This window comes from Chroicocephalus ridibundus, chromosome 9 (genome assembly GCF_963924245.1).
Source record: "Chroicocephalus ridibundus chromosome 9, bChrRid1.1, whole genome shotgun sequence".
NCBI lineage: Eukaryota > Metazoa > Chordata > Aves > Charadriiformes > Laridae > Chroicocephalus > Chroicocephalus ridibundus.
Genome location: NC_086292.1, coordinates 26,949,206 through 26,974,813, shown reverse-complemented (window position 1 = coordinate 26,974,813; position 25,608 = coordinate 26,949,206). Strand labels below are relative to the sequence as shown.

The window sequence follows — 25,608 nt, the reverse complement described above, 5'->3', positions numbered from 1 at the left end:
CAGTCCAACACTTTCACCCTCAGGAGCCTCCAGCACCATGCTTATAGCCCACAGTCATAGGTTTGCTTGAATACAAAGAGCAGGGAAGATGAAGCAGTGCAAGCCTCCCCAGGGGCTATGCAAATCTCACCAAGGCCCATCCCACTGGGGGGATGATCCTGCTCTGACACTAAGATCCCCCCTCCATGGTGCTCCAGACTAGAGCAAAGTCAGCGGAGATAGGTATGCATTTTTCTGCAATGCTGGTGAATCTTTAAAAGGGGGAGGGATACCTCTCCCATGGCAGTGCATGGCTGGTTTAGTTGATGCACTGCTGCAGACAGGCTGGGAGGGAGGTCCAGGGAGCTTCCTCTGTTCAGCAGCAGATGGAAAGCTGCTGCCAGCTGCTGCAGGTCCCCAGTCAGCAGTCTGTGCAGCACATCCACATCTGAAGGCTGCAGATAAGGGGAGAGTGGTTTGCAAAAAAGGTTCTTTTTAAGGAAACCATCTCCTGTAGGAGCTTGCGGCGTGCTCTGCCTCGGGAAGGGGGGAGGAAGGAGAGGGTAAAGGCCAGAGGAACATGTTCCAGCCTGGCTCCAGACCTCATCATCTGCATTCCCGGCACTCACAGTGAGCCAAGATGGAAGCTGAAGGGTTTTTTCCATCTTCCTAAAATGGGCTGCATTCTTTCTTCCCTGCCAACTGCTAAAATTACCTTGAAGAGGGCAAGGAGAGGGGCAAAAATCTGTACGTGAGAAGCAGCAGCATGATGTGCTTGCATCTCATCTCTAGCAACATACTGGGTCACGGAAGAAGCTCCAGGAAGGATTCCTCAAGCTCCCCTGAAGCATATCTGCACTCTACCCACAGGCACTCATGGGATGCACCGTTTAAGGCAGCAAAGCAGGAGGGAGCTGCAGGCTGCCTACGCTCGTTGCTACATGCTGACCCCTCTACCTCACCAGTGGATACAAGAGATCTCTTTCCTTTTGCTTTCCATGCTGGAAAAGTCAATCTTTTCCTCCTGGCAACAGCAAAGACCAGCTCTGCACTCTTTGGCCCGCTTGCCTGTGGGCCAAAGCACAGTCAGACCCTAGCTCAGCACAGCAACGTACTGCTTTGGAAAGGAAGAAATCCTCTGCACGTTATACAAGATAATGCTGCAAGATTAACATCTCAGAAAAAGTGACAAGGTATTGCTGCTTGACACATTTAAAACTTACCTGACGACAGCCCTTGAAGATCAGACATACAATTCTGCACCAGGACAGACTAGATGATGCAGCAGGCCTTTCCTATCCCTCATTTCACAGAAGCCCTCTTCATTCTGCTTTCCTCCTGCCATGCTGGCCTTGTTTCCCATTCCAGAGTTGGAATGGGTCTGCCTTATGCTTGAGACAACATACAAACATGTCTTTCAGGTCTGGAGGGAGGAGAGCTAAAGGGAGAAGTTCCTATCTGTCCATCCTCATACCTACAGGCTTAAGGTAATTTATCAACTGACGAAGGCAGTTGGTAAGATGCTTGCGCATCCTGGTAGGGAACAACGCTTTGTGGAAGTGCTCAGAGTACAGAGGAACAAGGCTCACCCCCAGGCCAGGCCTGTGGGGAGGGGGAGAAGCCTGCTGGAGAAGGCACAACCAACCTGAATCACGCATATTTTTTTCCCCTCTCCACCTGTACGCAAATGACAGCCCTTTTTATCCTTTCTATGCACGAAAGAGTAATATGGAAATAGAGAGGAAGGCGATCACGGCACAAGCTCCCCATGACTCATTAGGCTCCACTTTGCATCTCCCATGGATGGATGCTCTAGCACAAGGCAGGGATGGAGATAAAGGGAGAGTGAAGAAGTGCTGGGCTCATGTGATACCCAAAGTTCATCAGTGCATTACAACACATTTACACAAACCCACCAGAAGCATATCCTCCTCCAGCTGCGGGGGATATTGCCAGCCTGCAGGGAGCCACTGGGAGGTGTGCAGTTGGTTAGGCTGTCTCTAGATGGTCTCTTCAGATATCCCTGTGGCATGCACGGGCAGGTAAGGGCCATGGGAAGGCTCTGCCAGCCAAGCCGTTTGTCAGGGCTGCTACCAAGCTTTTCTGACCTCTGTGATGTGCTAGAACAACTTTCCAGCGTAGCAGAGGCACGGTTCCCCTGACCCACCACTTGTATTCTTCAGGGACAACTTATAAGTACAGTGAATTTGGGGGGCGCATGGGGGAGCAAGGTGGTGGTGTCAGTATTGCATCCCTTTATCACTGAAAGGGAAGGGATTTCTCAGTGATGTGGTCACGTTGACATGTCTCATCTCCCCTAGGTACATCCTGCTACTTGCAGAAATCAGTTAGAGCTGGGCCCAGTAGGTGGGACCAGTTTTGTGTGGTGGTGAGGAGAGGACGACTGGAAATTATTTCTCTGCTGAGAACCTTTCCTTGGGGATGACTGCTGAGCCCTGATAGAGATCTCTGGACTTTGACTGCATCAAGTTTGTATAATTAACTACACAATTTCAGCTCGATTCTTTGTAGCATCAGAAAAGCCAATCCCACTGTTGGGATAAAGTGGAATTAGTGGATGTTTGGGTGATGCACACTGGAGAGGAGTCTAATCAACCCTATTTGAGGGACAGCCTCTCCAAACTGGGCTGCACTGAGACACAGTAAATCAAGAGGAATTAACACCCGGCAGTTTGCTGGGTGGAAAAAAAAATATACAAATGAAAAAAAACCCCAAACACAGCTGCTGCGTCTTAACTGCTCTCCACCCCCTCCAGGGACTTGAGGAAGAGCAGGCCTGTCAGCTGCTTTAAGGGACATTATCCTCACAGTTTCTTCCCAGTGTTTACAAGGAAGCACTGCTGCTGCTTGTTTGATTGCTTGTCACTGCCAGCGCAGAATGAGGTTCTCTCAAAGTTCACCCTCCACAGGCTCCACCACCCGAGAGTGGAGCCAGACCTAACGTGATCCTACGTGAGAGCAGACTCCCAGCTGCTCCCTGGTCCCTGGGGTACGGCTCTGTGCACACCTCAGCACTGGGCAGCATTTTGCAGAGTGGCTTCCCCTCCCTGAGCTTGCTGCCCAGTGTTGCTGCTCTCTCCTCCACTACCGTTGCACCAAGTCACATCTTTTCCAATTTGTCCTCAGCCATCTTCAGCTCCTGGCCAACACTCAACTCACTCCTTACCTCAAGATTTCCCTTCAGGCCCATCTCCTTCTACTCAAAATCCACTTGCACACTGCACAGACCATCATCCTTTCTTGATGATCTACCCTGGCTGGATCCAAACATGAGAAACACATTCTGCAACCTTCTCCTTCTCTCCTAACCCTCAGATACACAATAACCATGATACCATCCTCTTCTGTGCTCATCTACCTTGATGACACCAAGTCAACAGGCCAAGGGAGAGGATATTAGATACATCACAGAATAATGAAAAGGCACATGAGACAGTAGGGTGTGCTAAGATAAAGATATGTATGTCCCACATTGGGTTAGGGCTCTGTTTCTAGAGAACAGTAAGAACGGTGTCCCCCCAGCCCTGGGGCAGGACCTGCCAAAGGGTACTTAGCAGAGACGTATATGTTTATGTCATATCTCAATGGGATTGCTCAGGGTCTATGTCAGAGCAGATCCCAGGCCTAATGGCACCTCAAAAGTGTGAATTAAATTAAACAGCAGCTGTTTAAGATCTGTGAGGTGACTACATTACTATCTTAAATTTATGGAAAGGAATACTGCGGGACTACAGGCGTGTGGCTTAGCCCAGAAGGACACTAGAAGAATAATTCTGGTATTTCTGTTTTCAGATCACATCTCTCACTTTCTTTTTCCAGCTGTCATGAAAGGCAGGATGTTTCCCGTGATCAGGCCCTCCTTGATTTCTGGTTTCTCCCTCATAAATACTGGATGAGCAAATGGAAAAGACACAATCACCAACACTTCAGCAGGGAACTGCCTGCTACATGGCCCTGCCAAGGTAGATCGAGTCACCATTGGCATTGTACACAGTCAGGGAAAACAGTTCTGTCTTTAGATTAAAAAGCCACAGTCCACAGTCTTCGTTCCCCTTTCCCTCCGTACATGCATATAACCTTGCATTCTGCCCTTGACCAACCTGATCATGTAGAGAACCACCGAGGTGAGAACTGGGAATGCTGCATGGTCCAGGCTCCTCTGCAGCTGACCCCGCTCAGCACTGCCCAGCGTGTGGCTGGCTGCCACCATCCGTCCCTCCGATGCTGCAGTGCATCCACTGCTGAGTCACGCGCTGCGCTGCTCAGGGAGCCCTGGGGCGGGCTTGGGCTGCTCTGCTCTTTGGGACTGTTGTGGCATCAATCCACTACAAAAGCTTGAAATAAGGGGCACCAATGAAAGGGTTTTGTCAACTTTTATAATAAAAAACCCACACGGGGCACTGATCGGAGGGAGGGAGAAAGAGCTACAAATCACATTTACCCGAAAGAATCAAAAAACTAAAGCACTTACTTTCTTGAACATAAGAGAATCACAACGCGGAAGGTGGCAGCACAGTAAGCCTGGGCTTAACATTTTTACTGTAAAGTTTTATCCTTAGTCTGCAAGGATTTTGCATGTGTCACTAGAGTAAAATACCATATATGTGGTGCGGTTGCACTTCAGGAAGTGCGAGGGTTAGGAGAGGTGGCATGTTAATGAAAAGCAGGGCAATTACCCTGCTCTCTTCAATTTCATGGCACCCTCTTATTGAGGAACTTCTGGACAAACATTATCCAGCTCACAGCTCTGGCAGCTGCTGTTCTGCAGGACTTCTTGCTTAGGAAGGGGAGAAGACACAAGGCAGGAAAAGTTACCAAAATATCCCTGACCATGTGGGAGTAGAGAAGGTGACAGACGCTGGAAGAGCAGAGAACAGGGGACACGCGTTCCTTGGAACGCAAAACTGGGGCGAAGATCAGCACTGTCAACAACACATGAGAATTCTTCCCTGGTGAAGTGGTGCTGGAATGAAATGAATTTAAAAGTTCTTGAAGTCATAGATGTACTTCCAAGTCCTCTTCCAAGAGGGCAATAAGGAAAATTTTGTCATGTACTGCAAAGAGAATTCAGAAATATTTTCCATTCTGATGTGACTCTGGGAATGTGGAAATTGCCTCACCCTTTCCTCTAGCCCTTGGGGTATTCCTGCCTGATCAAAACTGGGAGAGGGAGGAGTTAAAGTAGAAGAGGAAGCTTAAAAATATGCATCCTTATGAGAAAAGCAAGAATAAAATGTCATCTCTCCGCTCTGAAAAAGTTACCACATTGATTTCTGCTTCATAAAAATGAGGTTAAGTTGAATGCATTAAGCTGGCAAACTGGATAATTGCATGTCCTGAAACTGTCTTCGAAACAGCTCTTTTCACAGCGGTGCTCAGAAAATAACTTCATCAATAAGGCTCTTGCCCATTAAATGTTCACACCTCTCTGTTCCTTGCTCAGGAGTGAAGCTTGTCCTTCCCAAGAAAGACTTCTTCCTTTCACCTCAAAGTAGTGGGGAAAGTAAGGCTGTTTTGTGTTGCATTAGTATATTTCTGGCAAGAAGAAAACAGGGTGAAAAACAAACATGTTCTCAGGGCTGGGGCTTTCCATCTCTGGTGCCCCACACATGGTGTCTTGCAGTCTTGCACTGCAGCTGGTTACTTGTTCTCTAGAGTGGAAGTGAGAATTGCTCCGAGCCAAAGCTTGGCCTGGGGTTTTGCTGCCCTGTCGAAGAGCATTGCTTCTTTCCCCAGCCAGCCTGGCCAGGGTCAGGCCTTTCCAGACAGCTAAGCTCTCGTACAGCCCTGCCGGCAGGATGGGTCCTGACCTTTCTGCATGGCTGACATTGCTCTATCCCCCTTCCTCAGTGCACAGCACCTTTGAAAGGCAAGAGCTTGCCTTCGGCTACCTTGTTTGCATGGCAACGCATATGAATTCTTCAGCTCACAGCATTATCTAGCGGTGGTTCTAGAGCCTGAGGTCTGAACACTGCACTCCATCCTAGTGAGCTCTGTCTGGGAGAGGGATTCAGGCTTCTGCTCTGCCTTTGGCTCCACAACACAACAGCACTTGCCACAGGGTGTTGTGTCTACAGACAGGGAGGTGTACTGATAATTGGTTGTTCTCTCCTACCAGCCCTATCTACTTGCTACAACAAAATGGATTAGGTAGGTACCCACTACTTTGGATTCCTCTGGTGTTCAGTAGTGCCTCAGAATGCCCATCAGCTTCCAGGGGGGAGACAAGCAAAGCAAAATCTAAAGAGCTGCTCAGACGCAGATTCTTTTCCAGAATCTAAACCCTTAATTATGCCATTGAGCGAGGTATTTTTCTTCTCCTGTTAGTAGAGCTTTGCTGTCCCTTTCACTCCAACTCCAGCAGGAGCAGCTGTTCAGGTCCCCATCTGGCACTTCCCCTTGCCCAGTGACTGGCCCAGAGCACATGCAGATACTCTGTGGGGAGTTGAAGTAACTGACTTCATCTCTCTTGGCGAAAAGCAAGTCCATGCTGCTGTGCTCCTCCTTACACCCCCAAATCCCCTCTTCTTCCTCCCTCACTAAGGAACTTGATTTTTTTTTTTCTTGTGGTCATAGCTGGGCCAAGCTCCTGCTTCATTCACACAACTTACAGATTTGGCACGTTCCTTTCCAACCCTGTCTTGCTAAATACAAAAAGTGAGGAAAGGAAATCTTGTTCTCTTCAGCTACCTCATTAAAGTTTTTCACTTGATATGAATGCAATCAATAGTGCCTTCCTGGAAGAAGCTTCAACAAGAACAGCAATTAATTTGCTACCATTTGCCAAGGCTAATGTACCTTAGACACACTGGCCTTAAAGTATTGGGTGAGTTTGGCAGAACATGATTCCCATACTGCTAAAGGACAAAACCACGATCGTCATTGGATCAGCAACCCAAATTGTAACAGGAATCTCCCTCTGAATGGCTTCCAAAGCTGGTTGGCTCTTCCTAACATCAGCACTGTATAGACGTACATCATATATCCACCGTATGATGTATTGACACAAGGCTCAGCCCTGGCTCTGAAGAGCACTGTGCAGGCTGTACGTGCACAAACACAACCTGAGGTGCTCAGGTCCAGCCTCACGGAGGGTGCAGACCTTTCAGGCTGGCCTTCACAGTGCTTTTTCTATGGGGCACAGCTCTACTGAGGTGTGAATCTCTGTTCATCTAAGGGAACTGGGCACTGCCCCTGCTGGTTCCTGAGCTCACAGGACTTTTCTGTGCTTTAAAAGGCTCCCAGAAGTTTTCCATAAGCTTTGCAGTCAGAGCACAGGGTTCTCCAGACCCCTCTCCTTGTTACAGATGTACTTGATGTAGGTCACAACACCTTCCATAAGCATGCTGTGATGCTATCTATATGACAGCAATGTCAATATGCTGAGGGCCCAGGGTCCCTCCATCGCTGCAGGTGGAGCATGCCTCATCAATAAACTGCGAAGCCTCCATGGTATTAAATCTTAGAAAATGACACTGATTGCAGGAGGAATCTCCTCATGCCAGGCTCCAGCACTTCTCCTTTGAGGACCCTCTGTTATTGTAACACAAGAGCAGTAATAAAGCCTGCCAGAAACCCCCCTCCAGAAACAATGGCCTGAAGAAAAATGACAGGCAGCTGGCAAGATATGGGCATTGAGCTGCAGGCAGCTGGTGCTGGCAGAGACATAAGGAGACGTGAGCTCCCCAAGAGAAAGGCAAAATTACCACAGCATCCAGTGAAGGGACGTGTAAGGAGTATGCTGGGAGGAGTCTGAGGGGAAAAAGAAAATGAAAGGCTGGAGCAGCAACCAGCTATCACAGTGATTAGAGATCATTAGGAGATCAGCCTATCTCTTTTGAAAACCTTTATAATTCCACTCCAGCATAAAAGCCCAGACTGACGGCCCTTGTGACACAGAGAACCAGAGACTGGGCTCAGGCAAGACCCTCTTATTAACATGTCTTACACCCTGGTCAGTGGAGAATTAGCTTCAGACGCGTGGGGGAATTTAACCCCATTGCTGCTGCTACAGGGAGCCTGAGGCTTACCAGGGCCAGTCCCCTAGATGATTTTGTCACACAGGCACCTGTCTACTAAAAACAGATCAGAGAAAAAACATCCATGAGATGGCAAATGACTTTCACTTGCTACAAGCTGGATGTGAACTACTGACCTAGAGACAAATGGCTGTGTGCCCTAATCCCAAGCCCTCAAGCCATCTATTCCCCCTATCATACCATCCTGTTGACAGAAGACACATTAAGCACTGCCAGAAGGTGACTGTAAAAAAAAAATAAAAGGCTTTTTCCTTTTTATGGCAACCTCTGTAGCTGTGCAGCTATTCAAATATTTGTCCGGCTCCTTATAATTCATTAGAACCCATTTTTTACAATATTCTCTTTGAAATTGTATTCTCATTGCCCAGGTAGAAAGCTTAATTTGCATTATAGCATTAGAACTTCCTGCTGAAGACAAGCTCCACCAAAATACTTTTTTAGGTTTCATTCTCCTGATAGGTAACACGGCACAGGGAAGGGGATGGATCACTAGCTGCCCATGGGCAAATAAGGGAAAACTCAATGTCTGTACAGGAATGGAGAAAATCTGTTTCCTTCCGTTGTCTGTCCTCCCTCTGCAAGGATATTGTGCTGCATGAGTGAGAATAGTTCAGTGCAAATGGCTGTGGTAAAATCTCGAAGGACCTTCTTCTAATATGTTAACAAGAGTTTTTTGCCATCGATTTCAGTGCAGCTGAGATTTTCTCTAAAAGGAAAAGATGCTTGAGTTTTGGGTCACTTTGTGCAGTGAGAATGCAAATTGCTGTAACTTGCATTACGGTTCTAATAAGCTCCTGTAATGACATTAAAGACAAATGGTTGATAACGCTGCCTTCAGAAATGAGGTAATGCAAATTTAGGAAGAAATCCAGCCCATTCTCCCCCTCCCTGCCATATTACCAGTGTTTGTTGAGTCTGATTTTACTCAAGGGTGGCCAGAGGTTTTAATGAGTTACTCTCATGGGTCTGCCTTGCTATTTAACATGACAGAATTGCAAATCATATCGATAAAAAATCTGCTAAGCTATTTGGAACTGCTCATGGAATGGGACCCTGCTGTGCTACTTGAGAACAACCATTTTGCCCAGCTCCTCCCTTCTCAGGATCCAGTTATGGATTTGGCCTAACATTACATCCCCCAGCCCATGAGCCACATTATTTTAATTTAATGTAAGGAAGGCTACAAATAGGTCAGAAGAAACTAAGGGAATTAGCTGTTCAAATCAAAACGAAAATCAATTGGGAGACATATTCTCATAGTCTTTGGAAGCTCTCTCGCAGTCCTTACACATAAGCCCTCTAGCTTTTGAATCAGTTTTCTAAATATCTCTGAATCTTCTTAAAGTGATGTCATCTTTCAGATGATGTCATCTGTGGCCAGTAACCCACCTGACAAAATGCATTCCCTCCATTCTAAAACTTCTATGTAATATGGAAACTCAAGGGAATAAAGAACAGCATTCAGGAAAGTTTTCAAGTTTTCATTGATGTAATGGTTAGAAAATCACCAAATTTCCCTTTTCTTCTGGTTTCAGCTGCCAAAATTGAAAACTATAATTTTTTTTCTGACAAAAATCTGATAAAATTCTCTCATTATAATCTTTTCATTGCGGTATGTATTAAAAGCCGTTGGTTCCCTTCCTTCCCATCATAATCCCTCACACAGATTCTGAAATAAAAATGTTTTCATTATCTAAGCCTATGTGCTATTTGGAAACCAATTTATAGGAATTGGAATTTACTGTTTTCCCAATAAATGTTCCTTACTTGTAAGTCAAAATAGTTTGATCTTAAATATAGGTTACTGCATCCCGGCACCAAACACAGGGGGTAGATGCTGTGCATAAAGTAGGGAAAGCTCAGCAAATTGCTCTTAGAAAAAAAAAAATCAATCATTTTTGCCTATGAATACCTAAAGAGTGTTTTTTGTTTAACAGTCACAATCTGAACTGTATTGGCTTGGTTTGATTTGGCATATGGGTTACGTGGTATTATTCTGCTTTTATTCTCTCTGCTGGGTGACCTTGGGATAAGGTTTGTAGGATGTTAGTGTTCAGAGTCTGCTTTCTCTGAACAGTTTCTCAGAGACAACAGTGTGAAGGCCCAACTCCCTGACCCTGTGAGCAACAATGTGCCGCCATGTTCACATGGTCAAGAACCACAGACCAACCCAGATACCGCGAAGAACTGTTGGAGTGGTTCAAAGGCCGAGATGATGAGAGCTTCCCGGCGTATGACCAAGGCATGACTGAGTACCCATGTTCATTCTAACCCCATCAGTAGAGCTCCAGGCGCAGGCCATGCCAGCCCTCCTGGATCTCTGCTTATAGACTTGGCAACTACCAGACACTGAAGTTTCTAATGATATTCAGGCCAGCTAGGCTTGAGCCAGTGCAAGTATGCCTTCCCACATTGCAATCAAGCTTCCCACTGCAGGGTAGGTATGGCAGACACTTCAAAAAGACTCTATTTATATTCTGCCCTACTGGTAAATTCATTTGTTGGACCACTCATGCAAAATGGATAATGCAAATGAAACTGCTACATTTGGAATTAAGCTTATTTTTGTACTCCAGTGAACATGAGTGCATTAGGTTGTGTTTCTTTTTTGTTTTTCCCTTCTTTTTTCTTTTTTCTTTAGGGTGTTTGCCCAGCTGTAGTCCCCCAAAGCACTCATTTCAGGTCTGGGGGAGGATGTCAGAGTAGTCTGCTGCTGAGCCAGAATGGTGCAGGCACTTCAAACCACTGGCTCTTGAGCCCACAGACTCATGACTAGCATTGATCTGGAACTGATGAGTGGCTGGCTGTTTTACAGCATTGCAGCCTTAGAGAAGGCTGCTCTCTCCTCACTGCAGGGTGAGTGATAAATTCATGCAGAGCATGGACAAGTGCAGGGGAAGAAACGGAGAGGATCACTGTGAACTCAGGAAGTGACCACTTACGCCTGTACTTACTCGGAATTATGCTAATGCACAGATGTAATGTTCATTTAGGAGGCAGAGTAAGTAGATTAACATCTCTGTGTATACTGGAGCCCCCTCTCCTCCTCATACAGGACCCAGAGTCTCAGCACTAGTTATAAGCAAGGAGCTAAGTTTCCCATGGCAGCAGCAATTGCTTCATCAAAAGTCCCTGCAAAAGCTCAGTACAGGTGAGCCTGGATGCTCCATCCAGACACACCGCAGCACGCTCCCTCTCCAACTAGTGCATCCACCTCTCTTAACTCTGCCTCACACTGCCCTGCACACATTCCTCTAGTTCACACACCTACTCTTCTCCAGTGGACCAGTGTGCCCTACTCACAACTCTTTTTTAGCTTATCTGGTCATATGCAAAGAGCCTATGAGAGAAGGATACTACCCAGCAGATTAGACATAGAGTGGGATAGTGTAGGGGAGCACAGGAGACCAGAATTCTTCAGCAACCCCCTCTCCCAACAGTCCTCCTCTTTCTTTAACTCTGCACCGCAGCCTGCCCCTCGTGTACACCCAGAGTAAATCTAGTCCAACACTGCTCCAATCCTACAGGAATTTACACTTCCAGATCCCCACTGCTGATCTGTGCAGTGAGGAAAGATTAATGTGACCTTTCAGAGATGGATCATCTGTAGGCACTTCAGAGGAAGAAAGAACCGTCAGTGTGGTTCCAGGGCGCACAACCGTTTACTCCCACGCAAAGATGAAGCAGCGCTTCTCTTCCCAATCTCCTTGCTGCTTTGTAGCATGCACTGCACCAATGACAAGGGCTTGCCCCTTCTCTCTGCTTCCCTCCCCCATTCCAGAAGGTGGAAAACCTCCTAGTATCATACTATATCGAGAAACTGCTGCTTGGGTTGAGCCCTGTTTGAAAAAAAGACTATCATGTTTGCTCTGCTGGGCTCTGCAATGCATAACAGAGTCTGCATTGCAGTCTCAAACTGCAATCCAACACCATCTGTCCCTTCCACTTGCAGCACTGCATCGCTCCAGGGAGTCTGTTCTTCAGGGGGGATCCGGAGAGCACCTGGCTGGGCTGCCCATGGTACCCATGACAGCCAGCAAAAGGGCAAAACACCCCACTGATTTTTATTACCAGACTGAAACTAGAAATGGCTGCTCAATGGAACTGTATGAGAAGCATACAGGAAAAGGGTGCTGATTTGCTTTCATTTCATTATTTTTTAAAACAAATTCAGTACAATCAATATCAAATATACTTAATTCCTCTTCAACCATGTTATGGAAAGGAAGGCAAGGAGCAGAGAGAAGCAAGCAGGGAGCCCTGCACAGCTGTGGCTACATGTAAATCTGTAGGAAGGAGCTACTTTGACAACAGCTGAAGCCACCAACTTGCCTTTCCTGAGCGTTCTGGGATCAGAGGACAGAGAAGCACTGCAACCAAGGGGCAGGACAACAGACCTGGAGATATTTCATTGCTCTGCTCAGTCTCTGACTTACTGAGTCACACCGGGAAAGACACTTCGGCTTTATTTATCTCCATCTCTCTATGCACTTCCTGCCTGCCCACACTATGAAGCAAAACAACCTAGTAGTGAATTCTTCAGGGCTGTAGCCGTCTCTCCCTATACATTCATACAGCATGTGGCACAATGTCATCCCAAACCTCAACAAGGCATTACACTCCGCTGTAAGTGAAGCATTTGCAAATTTTACCACCACAAAGATGAAGCCTGAAATTTGTAAAGTATACACCAATGCTCTCCCTCTGAGTCTGTGATGCTGGGAGGTGGAAATGGTTCAGCTCTACCATGAATTAGTGTTCTGACAGCTCAGTGCAATCTAGCCATGACTTGCATGGCTGCTTTCCCTTCACATTCCCAGGAGCACACTCTGCATTAGATCATGCTCTGCATCGGGCTCTGCTCCAACGCAGAGGAGAAAGTATGGGGAGGGAGATGAAATTGCCTTGACCAGCTTTCCTTGTCCTGAAAATATGCTCCTGACATGTGGAGAAAGCTGCAGGGAGCTTTCTTTCTGCTTTGGAGAGCACAGAGACAGGAAAAAATAACTAATCTTCAAGCTACTTGTAAGGTTGTGGCTTCACTCCCATTAGGCCTGACACTCACCCTGTGTATTGGAACTCCCCTGGGAACAGCGGGGGGCCAGGGGTAGTAGGGCTCTTGCTGTTCACCAGGCCTTTATTTCCTCTTTGAACAGACCCTATTTGTTTGCAGATTGCTTTTCCTTCCACTTCCTCTACACTCTAGTGTAGAGTGTACACTCTACACTTCCTTCCACTAACATAGTGTCAGAGAATTTAGAAAGCAAGAAGGTTATAAATACATCACCAAGACATTAATTCAAGAGATAAGCATGTAAAAGAAGACGACGCTCGGGTAAGCAAATGCCACAGGTTCGGCGTATCAACTGGCTCTAGACCTTTCCTCTGAGCTGTTTCTGGACCTTTTGGGGCTCTCAGAGGGCAAGACTCCGTTGCGTGACTAATGACACCTTCCCAGGCAGCTCTGTAACTACACACTTCCTGCAGGGGGTCCACCTGTACTTACTCTCCTCCCAGCCCACACATCATCTCCACAGATTATATATGTTATGATCGTGAAGCAGATAAATAGTACAGTGTCAAGTGACTAAGTAACAATATGCTGAAGGCCCTCTCAGGAACCTGCTAAAAGCAAAGCATTAGACTCAAGACACAGTTCTTTAGCATTCACACTGGCATAAAGAAGGAGAATGGGTGGTCAAAGAAAGCACTTTTGCATAATGCCAGCATAAGTGGAGAAAAGATTTAGGATGCAAGTGCATCACAGCCTCTGCTCACCTCCTCCCACTGATGAATATAGCGGATGAGCCGGGAGAGCCGCAGCAGCCGCAGGAGGCTGAGGATCTTAGTGAAGCGCACGATGCGCAGAGCCCGGGCTGTCTTGTACACCTCAGAATCAATGCGGGTTTCAACAATCAGGAAGATATAGTCCACAGGGATGGAGGAGATAAAATCCACCACAAACCAGCTCTTCAGGTATTTCATCTTGATCCTCTGTGGGTCTAGGATGATCTCTGTGTTGTCCTCCACCACAATGCCTGTTCGGAAGTTGAGGACAAGGTCGATAAGGAAGAACGTGTCTGAAACCACATTGAAGACAATCCACGGGGTAGTGTTTTCATCCTTGAAGAAAGTGATGCCCACAGGGATGATGATCAGGTTCCCTACCATCAGGAGCAGCATGGTCAAATCCCAATAAAACCTGGACAGCAAGACAGAGACATGTGAGATGAGCTATAGAGTGGGAGATCAGGGAACCCAGGTCAACAGAACTAAGGTGCTTTATGCATCTCTACTGTCACTCATTCTCTATGCTCTGCTAGTCTGCCTGACATACTCAGAGTGCACAAGGTGCTAATTAAGTACTTAATATCATAGGAACACTCATCTTCTGGTTTAGAGAGTTCAGAAAGGAATTGAGTACATGGCTGGACATGCCCACTTGAAAACTTCAACTGGGACTTTAGAGCCACCCAAGAAGAGACTGGCATACTTGCACTTACTATGAGTGTTAGGTAAAGAGAGAGAGAACACAAATATTTGGAAGACTGCAGAGTTCATAGGCCAATAAAGCAATTTGGGGTTAAAATCATCAGGCTTGCTCCTACTGCCTGATCCTTCTTTAGAAGTAGGTAGCACTGACAGCATTGGGATCAGGATGGAAGTGGTGACTGTGCTATGATCTACATGTTCACTTTCGATTTCTTGCTGAGCCAAGCTTATGCTGAGCCCAGACTTTAGGAGTTCAGTCCACTCTCTATAGATTCCTGTGTTGTATAGAATTGACAGATAAAGCTCAGAGTCACATGGCTACAAATACCTGTCTCATTTCTAAAGTAAGAAACGACAACATTTAACTACTGTTCCATGAAGCACAGTCTCCAAGAAGGTTATCTTCACTCTAGTGGGCCTTACAATAATGTTCACTTTTTGGTTTTGAAAGCACACACAGTCTGAGTACATTTCCTAATTTATTTGGTTGGGATTTTTAAGATTTTCCCCAGGTATTAGTGTAAAATATATAGAGTCACACAGTGTCGCCACATCTCACCCAGAGTGAGGACTAAAAACTTTTTTGGGTCTCATACTTTGTTGAGGAGTCTCAAGAAGAAGACTCACTGCCCAACACAGTGGTGCTCCAGTCCCTGCCAAATGCTTCACATGTGAGAGATGTCAATGTACTGTGATTTCACATTGCCAAGATTTCATCAACTGTACATTGTGTACTACAGGGCGGCTACTATAATATTGTGAGATATCATAAATAACTTGTATTAAGATGCACCTGTGACTGCAAATGAGCAAAGTACACAGAACAAACCAATAATCAGGTTTCGTCGCTAAAACCTGAGGATGCAACATTTGGAAAACCACAGTGGCTCTTCCAGTCAGTCACACAAATTAGTATGGTGTTTCTATTATTATTTGAGTACAAAAGAAGCCAAAGTCCCTAGACCATAAAAAGGCGACAGCAACTTAACACAAGGGAGAGAATTGAGCCTTCCTTTAAACCAATCATGTCAATAGCAGTGAAGTCAACAGAGTGACTCCGGATTTACAAATGACGTTAACGAAGGAAACTGTTGGGTTTGCTGAAGGACACACACATGCTGCTTCTCTATCTGTCTGACAGATTACAGTAAAAATCACTGAAATGTTCTAGGAGAAACAGATTACCTCAAAGATCCTCAAAATCTAGCTTTGGTAAGAGTTGTTCAGCTCAAGCCTGGGCCTTGGACCAGGCTGAGCTGCTGCAGAGCAGTATTGCTGCAGTGAGGCAACTACACCGAATTGTTAAACTCTCAGCAGGAAAACAAAAAGGGCAGAATATGCCTTAAAAGCTTTCTCTGTATAGATTCTCTCTCCCTATTAAGAACATGACACTTTAAAGCACCTAAAAGCATATTTAAGGTTCCAACTATTACACATGTAGAGACAGGGTCACAAACCAGCAGCACACCAGTAATTGTCAGAAACATTCAGCAGAGGTTGATGGGAGCTGACTTCAGTATGAGCAAAGTTGTCCACTAACAAGGTTTCTAAAAATGTCATCAGCTATCTCTTTCTTGCTCTCAAGGTGCCATGCCCCTGCAGGCAAGGTGGCATGCAATCCTTCACTTAGTATAAAAGTACAGTTGGTGTGGGTAGACACTCAGCAATGAGATTTGGCCATATGCTTCTAAGAGCAAGGCCATGTCACACAGTAATATGCATTAATACTGTATAAATCCATGTTGCGGTCTTCCTTATTAAGGGCCTGAGATGATGCTGCAGCTTTCCTAGTCAATTAATCTAAATAATCACACAATAGCAGGAAGTCTGGAAGCAGTGTCTACATTATTACCGAAAATAAATAACCTCCCAGCCATCTTTAATTTGCCTTGGGGGATACAAAAGGAGATATGCGCAAAGAAAATTATTTTTCCCAAGTTTCAAATTAATGGCATGAGACAGACATGGCCAGACATGCAGACATATAAAAATAAGTGGCTTTCTTCAGACATCTTCGGATTTTTCTGCCCCTTATTTCTACGCTGGCTGGGGATTTCAGTCCTTAGCAGGAACTGGGGACAATGACAACAGTGGCTAGGATGGCTCACAGTTTAAGATGTTTTCCACACACACAACCCCAGTAAAATGCTTTCTGCCTGGCTGTAGCATTTTTTGCTACCCCGGTCTCTTATACTCAAGCCTGGTCCTACCACAGCCAGCTGTCCTGCATCCCAGTTTACAGCATTTCTTGCTATTCCAGTTCTAAGATCTTCAAACTCGCTTGACACATGCTGTGCAGTCCCAGTCTGCTATTACTGCTGAATCGTCTACAGAGAATCATCGTTTGCAATGTGGACAAGCAAAGATGAAGTGCTAAAATTCATTGCCATGTGTTTCTTAAACCACAGTTCTCCTCAAGGGTGTACTAGTGACTCGAGATTATTGTCACAGGCTCCCCTCAGCTCTGACCTTTAAAGCCATCACTTACAAAACACAGAAGGTAAACTTTCATTTCCAATGCACCCCTGCTAATAAAAGGGTATCCAAGGTGTCAAGGAGGAGATAACCTTTGGACTCTATGAAGGAGGTAGAAAAAGCTGAAAAGCACCAAGAATTTGGTCTGCATAACAATTCCAGCCCAGGAAATCCACCTCCTTTACTATGTAAACTGCCTAGAAGTTAAAATTTAACTATTAAGATTCCACAGCTCCTGCACATTTTAATTTTACCCACATATGAAGTATGATCTGGCCAGGGTGGCATCACTGGATCGAGACTGAATAGCCTCTCAGGGACCGCAACACCTCAGAGGTCTAATATCATCCATGTGTCATTTTGTATTTACACCGAGGAACATCTTTTCACTCCCTGTAAATTATTGGCCAGAATGACTAACGGTGCATGTGATGTATGTAAAGGCAAGAACCAGCTATTAATAACGCATGTTTTCTGTATTTCTGTTGTTCATTTCACCCAGGGATTCCACAGAGCTGACAGTGATGAAATTGGCTCTGCTGCACCCATGAGAAGCAGACAGTATTATTATCCCTGTCTTGCAAAGAGAGAAGTCGCATGGCAAAATCAAGAGAATGGGATTTATCCATGGAAGTCTGAGGTTAAATAAGGGCTAAGACCTGAATTTAATTTTTGAGTCTAACAAGATCTGAAGCTGTTCATATCGCTTGAAAAAGAGTTTAACAGAGACACGTCTCATGGACATCTTCCTCTGATATCCTGTCTTCTTCTCACTTCACTTCCTGTCTTTAAAAGCCTACATAAAAAATTAATACATATGAATGCATTGTTTATTATAGCTGACTCAGTGCGACCGAACAGCTCATAGCACAGGGAACAGCCAGCACCATGTAAACAAGATGTCTTGTTCAAACATACTTGGTTTTTGTACTACATTCTACTCTATGCCTGCTTCTTAGATCTGAAAATCACATTTTAACATGCACCGCTACCTCCGATCTTTTAATTCCTAATATATTATTTAGTTGTAACAGTATGCACTGGAGAATTAGTGTGGCAAAGACACTTCAAGCATATACGCTCTTTAAGCATTGTGGGTCTCAGTCTGCTGATTTGATAGCATGTATACTTTGTCGGTATTAGTTTGTGGGTTTTGACCAGGAAGTTAGATCATCTTTCCGTTCTGTCTAGTGCATAATGTAACAGCAGGCTAGGAATATTGCTTTCGGATGTCATTTTTTAAATTCAATAAACCTTGATTTTTCAAAACTACTCCGTGATGCAGTATAACCAATCGCAGTGCATGAGCTCAGGAAGGATTGTGACCAATTGGAGAGAAAACAGTGAACTGCAGAGGTTAGCCCGGTCAGCATCACTTTGTCTGTCTGGCATTCAAAGCCTGCCCCTGAGTGGGGCACATTTGTGGCCTTTACTACTGTTCTTGCTCTGTAGTGTTGGCACTGTCAAGAAAAAATAGACTCGAACAACTTCACCTCTAAATTAACAAAGATTTTTGGATGTTTTCAGCCTCTGCTGAACCGTGGCTAGCTCTGGGTTGAACTGAGGTGCTGCCTGAAAGTGCACAGAAAGGAAGCAAAAAATAAAAATGCATCTAACTGGAAATGCCAGGGAGCCAGGATATTCTCACCAGCAATGAAATTTAGCTCAGACACCGTGGCCAACCTTCCTAACCTTACAAGAACAGCTCTTTAATGAACACATCTTGCTAAAACCAAAACCAAAGACAAATCCAATTGCTCTACCAAGCCCAGGCAGGAGCACCGGCTCGGTGCTGACTCAAGAAACAGAGTGCCACCTACTGAGTCACAAATGACATCTCCATCCTCAACTTTGCATGGTGAGGAATTGCGACATTATTCCTTTAAAGAGCTGATGAAAATCTGCCCGTTTCTGCAGAGTGGCAGCTCCCTTCCCCCTCTCTGGATTGCATGTTGAATTAGACACTGCTGTGCTCACCAGCAACTATCCTGACAGGAAAGAGGTCGCACTTTAATTCCCAGGACTGCTGGTCAGGCTAGAAATAGAAATCATCTTTTGTAAAGAGCATTAGTGGATGTCAGTGCGGCTGGAGCAGCAACGGTGGGAGGAAAGTTTACTCCAGAAAACAGCCATTCAAATGGGTATCTGAACACAGAGGAGAGAGAAAGAGAAAAAGCAGGAAAAGATCCTTCCCTGCCTTTGGAAGCATTACTTCTCCCTGATATGAGTAGGCGCATTTCTACTGGAGAGTTACAAACTTTGCATTAATTACAGAGATAATAGGAGGAACATGGTGATTCCCTGCTCCTAAACACACTAAAGGACACTTAACCAACTACTGAGTCCGAAAATCCACTCGCTAGAAGAATTCATTTATTTATAGGGAGTTATTCAAATACCTGTGCACTTGAAAACCTCTTTGAAATGAATACCTACCCAAAAAAAAGAGTCAAATGACTTACAAAAATATTCCCTGTGCTATATGATGGGAAATGATTAGGGGGGCCTAGCTAAAGAATAAGACAAACAGTTTTAATTCCTTCTGACCAATCTATGCAAATAACACGTATCCTCTGCCATCCTGAATAAAACCCCTCAGAACACTGATAATTAGCCATGCATTACGACAGCAGGAGGAAAAGAGCTCTGCTGTGTCCCAGCCTCCTCTCGAATTCCCTGGCTGCCTGCTTCGGCAGCACTGGCTGCTTCTCATGCAGCCAGGGTTGTCCCTGGCTGTTACAGAATATGGACTGCACCAAATTCAACTTCACCGTGCAAACACATAGAAAATAAACAGTGGAGATAGATACACAATTAAGGGTGATCTCCAGATTACCTGCACCTATGGGTCTAAGGAAGATGTTCCCACTATCTCCTCATGGTGACAGTAAGGAGGCAGGGCTGGGAGCCCTGTACAGCTGGTAGCCTGAGCTATTCATCTTTCTTCTGAACTTAGATGCTGTAGTCATCGTGATGCCTCAGCTGGGTATCAGAGACTAAGTGGTACAAGTGAGTTCCTAAGATGGGATCCAGTTCTACCTGTGATTAACTTTCCTATCGGGAGCAAAAGTTGATGAATTTGAAGTACTTACATAAGCAGGTGTCCGAATAGGGCTATCTCACAGTACAGCCTTCGCTACAAACGAGGTGTGTGATTGGAGCACTTTGCATCTAGATTTCTTAAAACTCACATGTTGTCTTTGAACAAAATTTTCATTGAATTCAACTGTCAGTTTTACTTGAGGCAAGCTATTTTCTAAGGTCTGCATTTAGCCTTTCACTTAGATTACCTCCAATCTACATAATCGCTCACCTGATCCCCTCTGAACAGTGCACAATTCCATACTGTGTTTCGAGTTTAACACACATGCTCAAATTATTACCTTAAAATATAATTACATGGATTTTGGTGGGTGGAAAAGTAAGAGAGCTATTGCTTATGTAATACTTTAAAATGGCATTTGCAGTCCAAGCAAGGTAGCATGCCAGCTTTTTATTGCTTCTCTATCATCAGCTTTTAAATCTGACACTACATTATTAAACAATAATCAACACCTTGCATTTTTCAAAGTAATATCCATACATTAATTAAATCCCAACAGATAAAATTAAGAGGGTATTATCAGCCTATATTACAAATAGATAGAGTATGAGATACTAAAGACTTAAGTAACTTATTCAGAGGTAGTACTACTTCCCACAAAATATGGTTGCCTAGCTTCAGAAGAGGTTTCCAGTCATGTTATATACTGTAATTTGATCAGTAGCAGCAAAGGGGAAATTTCCTTTCTTTTCCATTGTAAAAATATAAATATACACATTACTTAGCGATATTTTTATTCCAGCTATAATACTTGACAATTTGCAAACAACACATCTGAGGCACCGATGCATTTAACCAATTATAGTACATTGTGAATTACGCCCTTTCTTTAACTTACAAAACACAACACAATATATCAATATGTGTTAGCTTAAATTATTAGTTCTTTGATAGTACCTACAATACACCCACTCTGCTGTCAGGCTTTTTAAAGAGATGAAGATTTGCGCGACAGAGATGTTTACAGGAGAATTCAAAAGAACTGAGAACTAGTAAAGTAGACCTTATGCTGAAGGTAACCTACCAGGGATCGTGCTTGTTTGAACTATGAAACAGCTCAATGCTCTGAATAAACATGGAGTTTGGTAGCTGTTGGCACAGCCCCTGCTGACAGCACAGTCATAGCGGACCACAGACAGCACCGTGGCGGGCAGCCCCCCAGGATGCACCTGGGCTTTTATTGCCATGACTATAAAAGCCTTGGACCTTGCACTTCGCACCAGCTCTGCTCAAAAATGTGAGCTCATTACCAGGGGAGTTGTCTTTTTCATTAAGTATTAGCTGAGAAATGGCAAAGCCTTCGCCTCGTGTGGGCCTTGGCCTCTGCAGGGAGTGCACACATGCCAGGATCTCCAAGGAAATCTCCTCTCTGGGGCTCTTCTGGATAGCTGGGACACTCAGCATTGCCTACTGGAGCTGCTAGAAGAGCCACAAAGAAACTGGTGGTGATTGTCCCACAAAAACTAGATTTATCAAGACAGAGACATTTCTATGGCCTCCATCTAGTCAGTTTAAAACAGGCTTTGTGACTCAGCCAAGGCAGACAGTCCTGATGTTCTGTGACTTTGCTGGAACAACTTTGTTCTGTTTCCTGCTTTTCTGTCTCAGCAACACCAAGTACTTGCACTGAAGTCCACCAGTCATGAACCAAAACCACATTAAGAAAAGTATTGTTCAAGCATGTAAAAAAAATATGGAGCCTTATCACAAAGAGCTGCTGACACCCCATCTCAGAAGTGTATTTAACTTTCACTCAGCTAGGGAAGCTGATGATAGAATTGAAGTAACTTGGCTAGGACAACAGCACTCTAACCACTAGATAGTGCTATCTTTCACTCAAGTTCCCCCAAACGCCATACCCAGTATGTGAACTACACAGCAAGCGGTATCACTGAGATCATTTTCATGGAGACTGAGCAAACCTTGCGGGGTGTCATTTCATTACAGTCTGAGACATGTCAGGACAGAGGAGTTCATGGAGGCTACAGCAGTGCTGCCTGCCTTGCACATCTCCTGGGATAATGAGAGTTCTGGACATCTAATCTGTAAAGTCAACATCTACTACCTAACCCTGCAGTGTGCTTAACAGAAACTGCACAAGCATTTTCAAGAGTTTTATGTGTAATCTGTCACTCGATAAATGCAAATGTATTGGAAGACTTACACCTAGTCCTTGGTCCGCAGACATACTGTATCACACAGAAACAATGAGTTCCTGCACTTCATTTCCAATAATGCTGAAACATAAACGTGTCACAAGAATTAAGAAAAGTCGTGGTGAATTCTGCACAAAGTAGTCAATTGACCATTCTCCTCAACTCCCGCCGCCTTCCTGCCTGCAGATATCATCCTAACAGATTAAACCGTATCTTAAAGCTCTACTTAGAACCCTATCTTCCCAGAAAGGTAAAAATAAACAAGATTTCATTTCCCCCTTTGGGGAATGCACACACAGAAACAGAGATAGTCACAAGAGACTTTGTTTGTTCTGGCTCTAAATTTGGAGGATGGAGGCCAATAGAGCACATATCCCATTTCTGACTAAAAGCAGCATTAGTAATATTTTCTCACTTGCCTGGATGCAGCTATTACTAGCTCATGGAGAATTCCCCTGTAACAAGCTGTAAAAGCAGTGAAATTTTTGAGGGTACTACCTGTAGGAAAGCTTATTCCCTATTTTTCAAGGTCCAAAGGAAGAACATTTACACCCTGAACCTAGAAAATGTATTCTTGTTTTCATAGCACCACTGAGGTGATCAAAGATATAAATTGTTCTGCAGTGGAAATTCATTGCAGCAATGGCTGAAGACACCATTGGGAAGATAATATGGTACAGATTCAGTTGGAGATTTATAAGTACGACTTTCCTCTAGAAGGAAACCAGGTCAGTGCAACCACTGGCAAACCAAGTTCTAACCTGCCTGGACAGACTCCTCTCTCTACTGGTGGTACGTTAGACCATTTCAGGCTCCCTGTCGAGGGAAGGTATAGACAGATTGCACCCCAACTGCTGGTGGTCTGGGATTACCCCCTACGCAGTCACATCACTGTATAAGAAGTGTTCCGCTAGAGAGCTTAACCCTCTCTTCATATACCACCCTCCTGCTCTCATAAATATGTCTTGATTTCCCCCTCCTCTACCCCCCCGCCTCCTTGCTGAATCCCAACGGTTTTCAAGGTGTTAGATGTATATTGATTTCATAGAGCTCCCAGAATACATTATGTATGAGACTGACATGCTAAAGGCCTGGCAATTCTGCATTGTTTGATCTTCTGAAATCTCTTGCTTGTATGAATATGGAAAAGTTCCTCTTTGTTTGCTGTCCATTGATCCAGATGTTGACCCTTCTCTGTGTGCATTTATCTCTGATGATTTAATAACGTAAAAGACGAATAAACTGAGGAAAGGAAGGAAGCCCCTTTAGGGGGACCTATTGCCATGGAAACGTGCCATATGTTGTTATTGTCGAGAACAGATAGATCAATAAGAGCTGCAGCTTCCAAGTCATCATGAATATGTTGTGGAATGTGAAGGACTAAAGCCTAAAGACATGCATAAGTTGTGACATTATGAATTTCAGGCCTTGGCCCATATCCAACATCTAGCATGAGTCAAATTCAAATATTTGGGCAGCCTGTTAGAAAGGTGGTTCTGCACTAGGGAGTTCTGAATTGTCTCAAAAAGCAGCGATATTGGGCCAAGGGTTTGATTTGTACCCAAGTATATGAAGGAAAGGGATTGTATCTTAGGGAGTGCCCAGGCTCCAATTTCTCAGAGACACACAAGTAGAGCCTACTTCTCTGAATCTGATCTTTCACCTTTACTTGCCAGAGTATTAACAGCAGCTCACACTTAAAGGATTCAGTGCTGCAAGTACTGACTTTACATCTATATAGATGATATAGATATATGTATGTATGTATATTAGTTCAGAGTAAATGCTACCGCAAGAGTGGCAGAGGACATATGACATCAACTGATGGAACAGGCATCTTCCACCAACTTTTCTCGGTAAGTTACAAGAATGACAGACTGGATTCTTAACTATTTTGTATCGACATGGCTCTCTTGCTATAATAAGAGTTTACATGAGGTGAGGATGTTAGCCTCACCACTAGAACCCCAAATTTACTAAATTTAAACACTAAAATAGGGCAAAGAGATGACATGAGTCACATCACTAGATAAGAATCAGTTTAGAAAGTGTGGGACAGTGGAGGGGACATCACTCTGCTTTCTGCTAGCTGTTGTTTTGCTTTGGATTGACAAATTTATGCCCTCATGCTCTGCAGTACGTCACAAAGGTGACAAATGCATGCAGCAGATAACTAAGTCATCTGCCAGGCTGAGAAAAAGACTTCTACAGCTTGGTGTTGAACAGGAATCACAACTCCAGTCTTCCCACAAGGAAAGCAGGGTTGAACAGAAGGTTTCTTATTACAACATCTAGGATCTCATAGAGGCTCCTAGAGACCCAGGTTTGGGTTACCCACCGTAACTTTTGAACCATGCACCACCAGGACAACCATCTCCGCAGCAGGTCACCAGTGTGCTTAAGCAGCCTTAGAAATAACTATGTATGTAGTTTAGCTTAGCTGGCCATTTACATCCAGTTTACTATGAAAGACCAAAAAACAGAGGAAGAGCTTCCTGTGCCTGAGGATGGATCACACCTGAGCCTGACCCAGCTGTTGTTCAGCTACATGAAGCTATTTACTCAACGAGATACACCTCTGCTTGCAGGAAAAGGCACTCGTGCCTTCTCATATTCTCTCTTCAACTTTTAGAGTTACCAGGATTTACGTCTGGGACAAGCAACAGCATCTGCCAGACTTCAGGACCGCTGCATGCTTATTCCTATCACTCTGCATGAGCCCTGGATATGCCAGATGGGGCAGGGAGGAAGTTTAACCTCTTTCCTGCTTAATGGCAGGATCGGAATCCAAAAAGCTGCCAGAAAGAGGCAACAGAAAGTAGTTTGGGGTTTTCCAAGGGTCTACTGGAATGATCATATTGAAAGCTGTGTTACTCTAAAGGTTCAAAACTTCCTAAACCACATGTTCATTGAGGAGAGAAAAAGCCAGAGTGACAGAACATGTTGCCTACATATAGCTTTCATCCCTGACAAGGACGCTTCACCGCAGATCTAGTGGTTACGTAGCACAGGGGTGAGAAGACCTGGAAGAGAGAGTTCACTCCCAACTTACACTCCCAAGTCAAATGCCTTCTTTAACAGGTATTGCTACTGGGTTAAAAACACTGTGGGGTTTTTTGCCAATGCGATGACAACTGTAGAGCAAATTTTCTGCCTGCTCTGTGAACAGAAGTATGGCTTCAAGTGTTAGAGGCTAAGGAAATGCCAAAGGAACAATGTGTAAGAACCATGGATTGGGATGGATGGAGTATATATTTTGTAGTGTTTCCAAACTTTGGCTCCTACCGATCAGTATTACTCCATGAGAATCAACAGAAGAACGCTGGTTTACATCACTACTTTC

The 25,608-nt window shown here is 44.7% G+C and overlaps 1 protein-coding gene across 1 annotated transcript in view; it reads right to left on the bottom strand.

The window, feature by feature from the left end:
• Positions 1 to 25,608, bottom strand: part of HCN4 (hyperpolarization activated cyclic nucleotide gated potassium channel 4) — a 106,153-nt gene that overhangs the window by 61,897 nt on the left and 18,648 nt on the right. Inside the window, exon 2 of the mRNA XM_063347193.1 lies at positions 13,818 to 14,241. Within this exon, the coding sequence (XP_063203263.1) occupies positions 13,818 to 14,241 (424 nt within the window). The remainder of the gene's footprint in view (positions 1 to 13,817; positions 14,242 to 25,608) is intronic.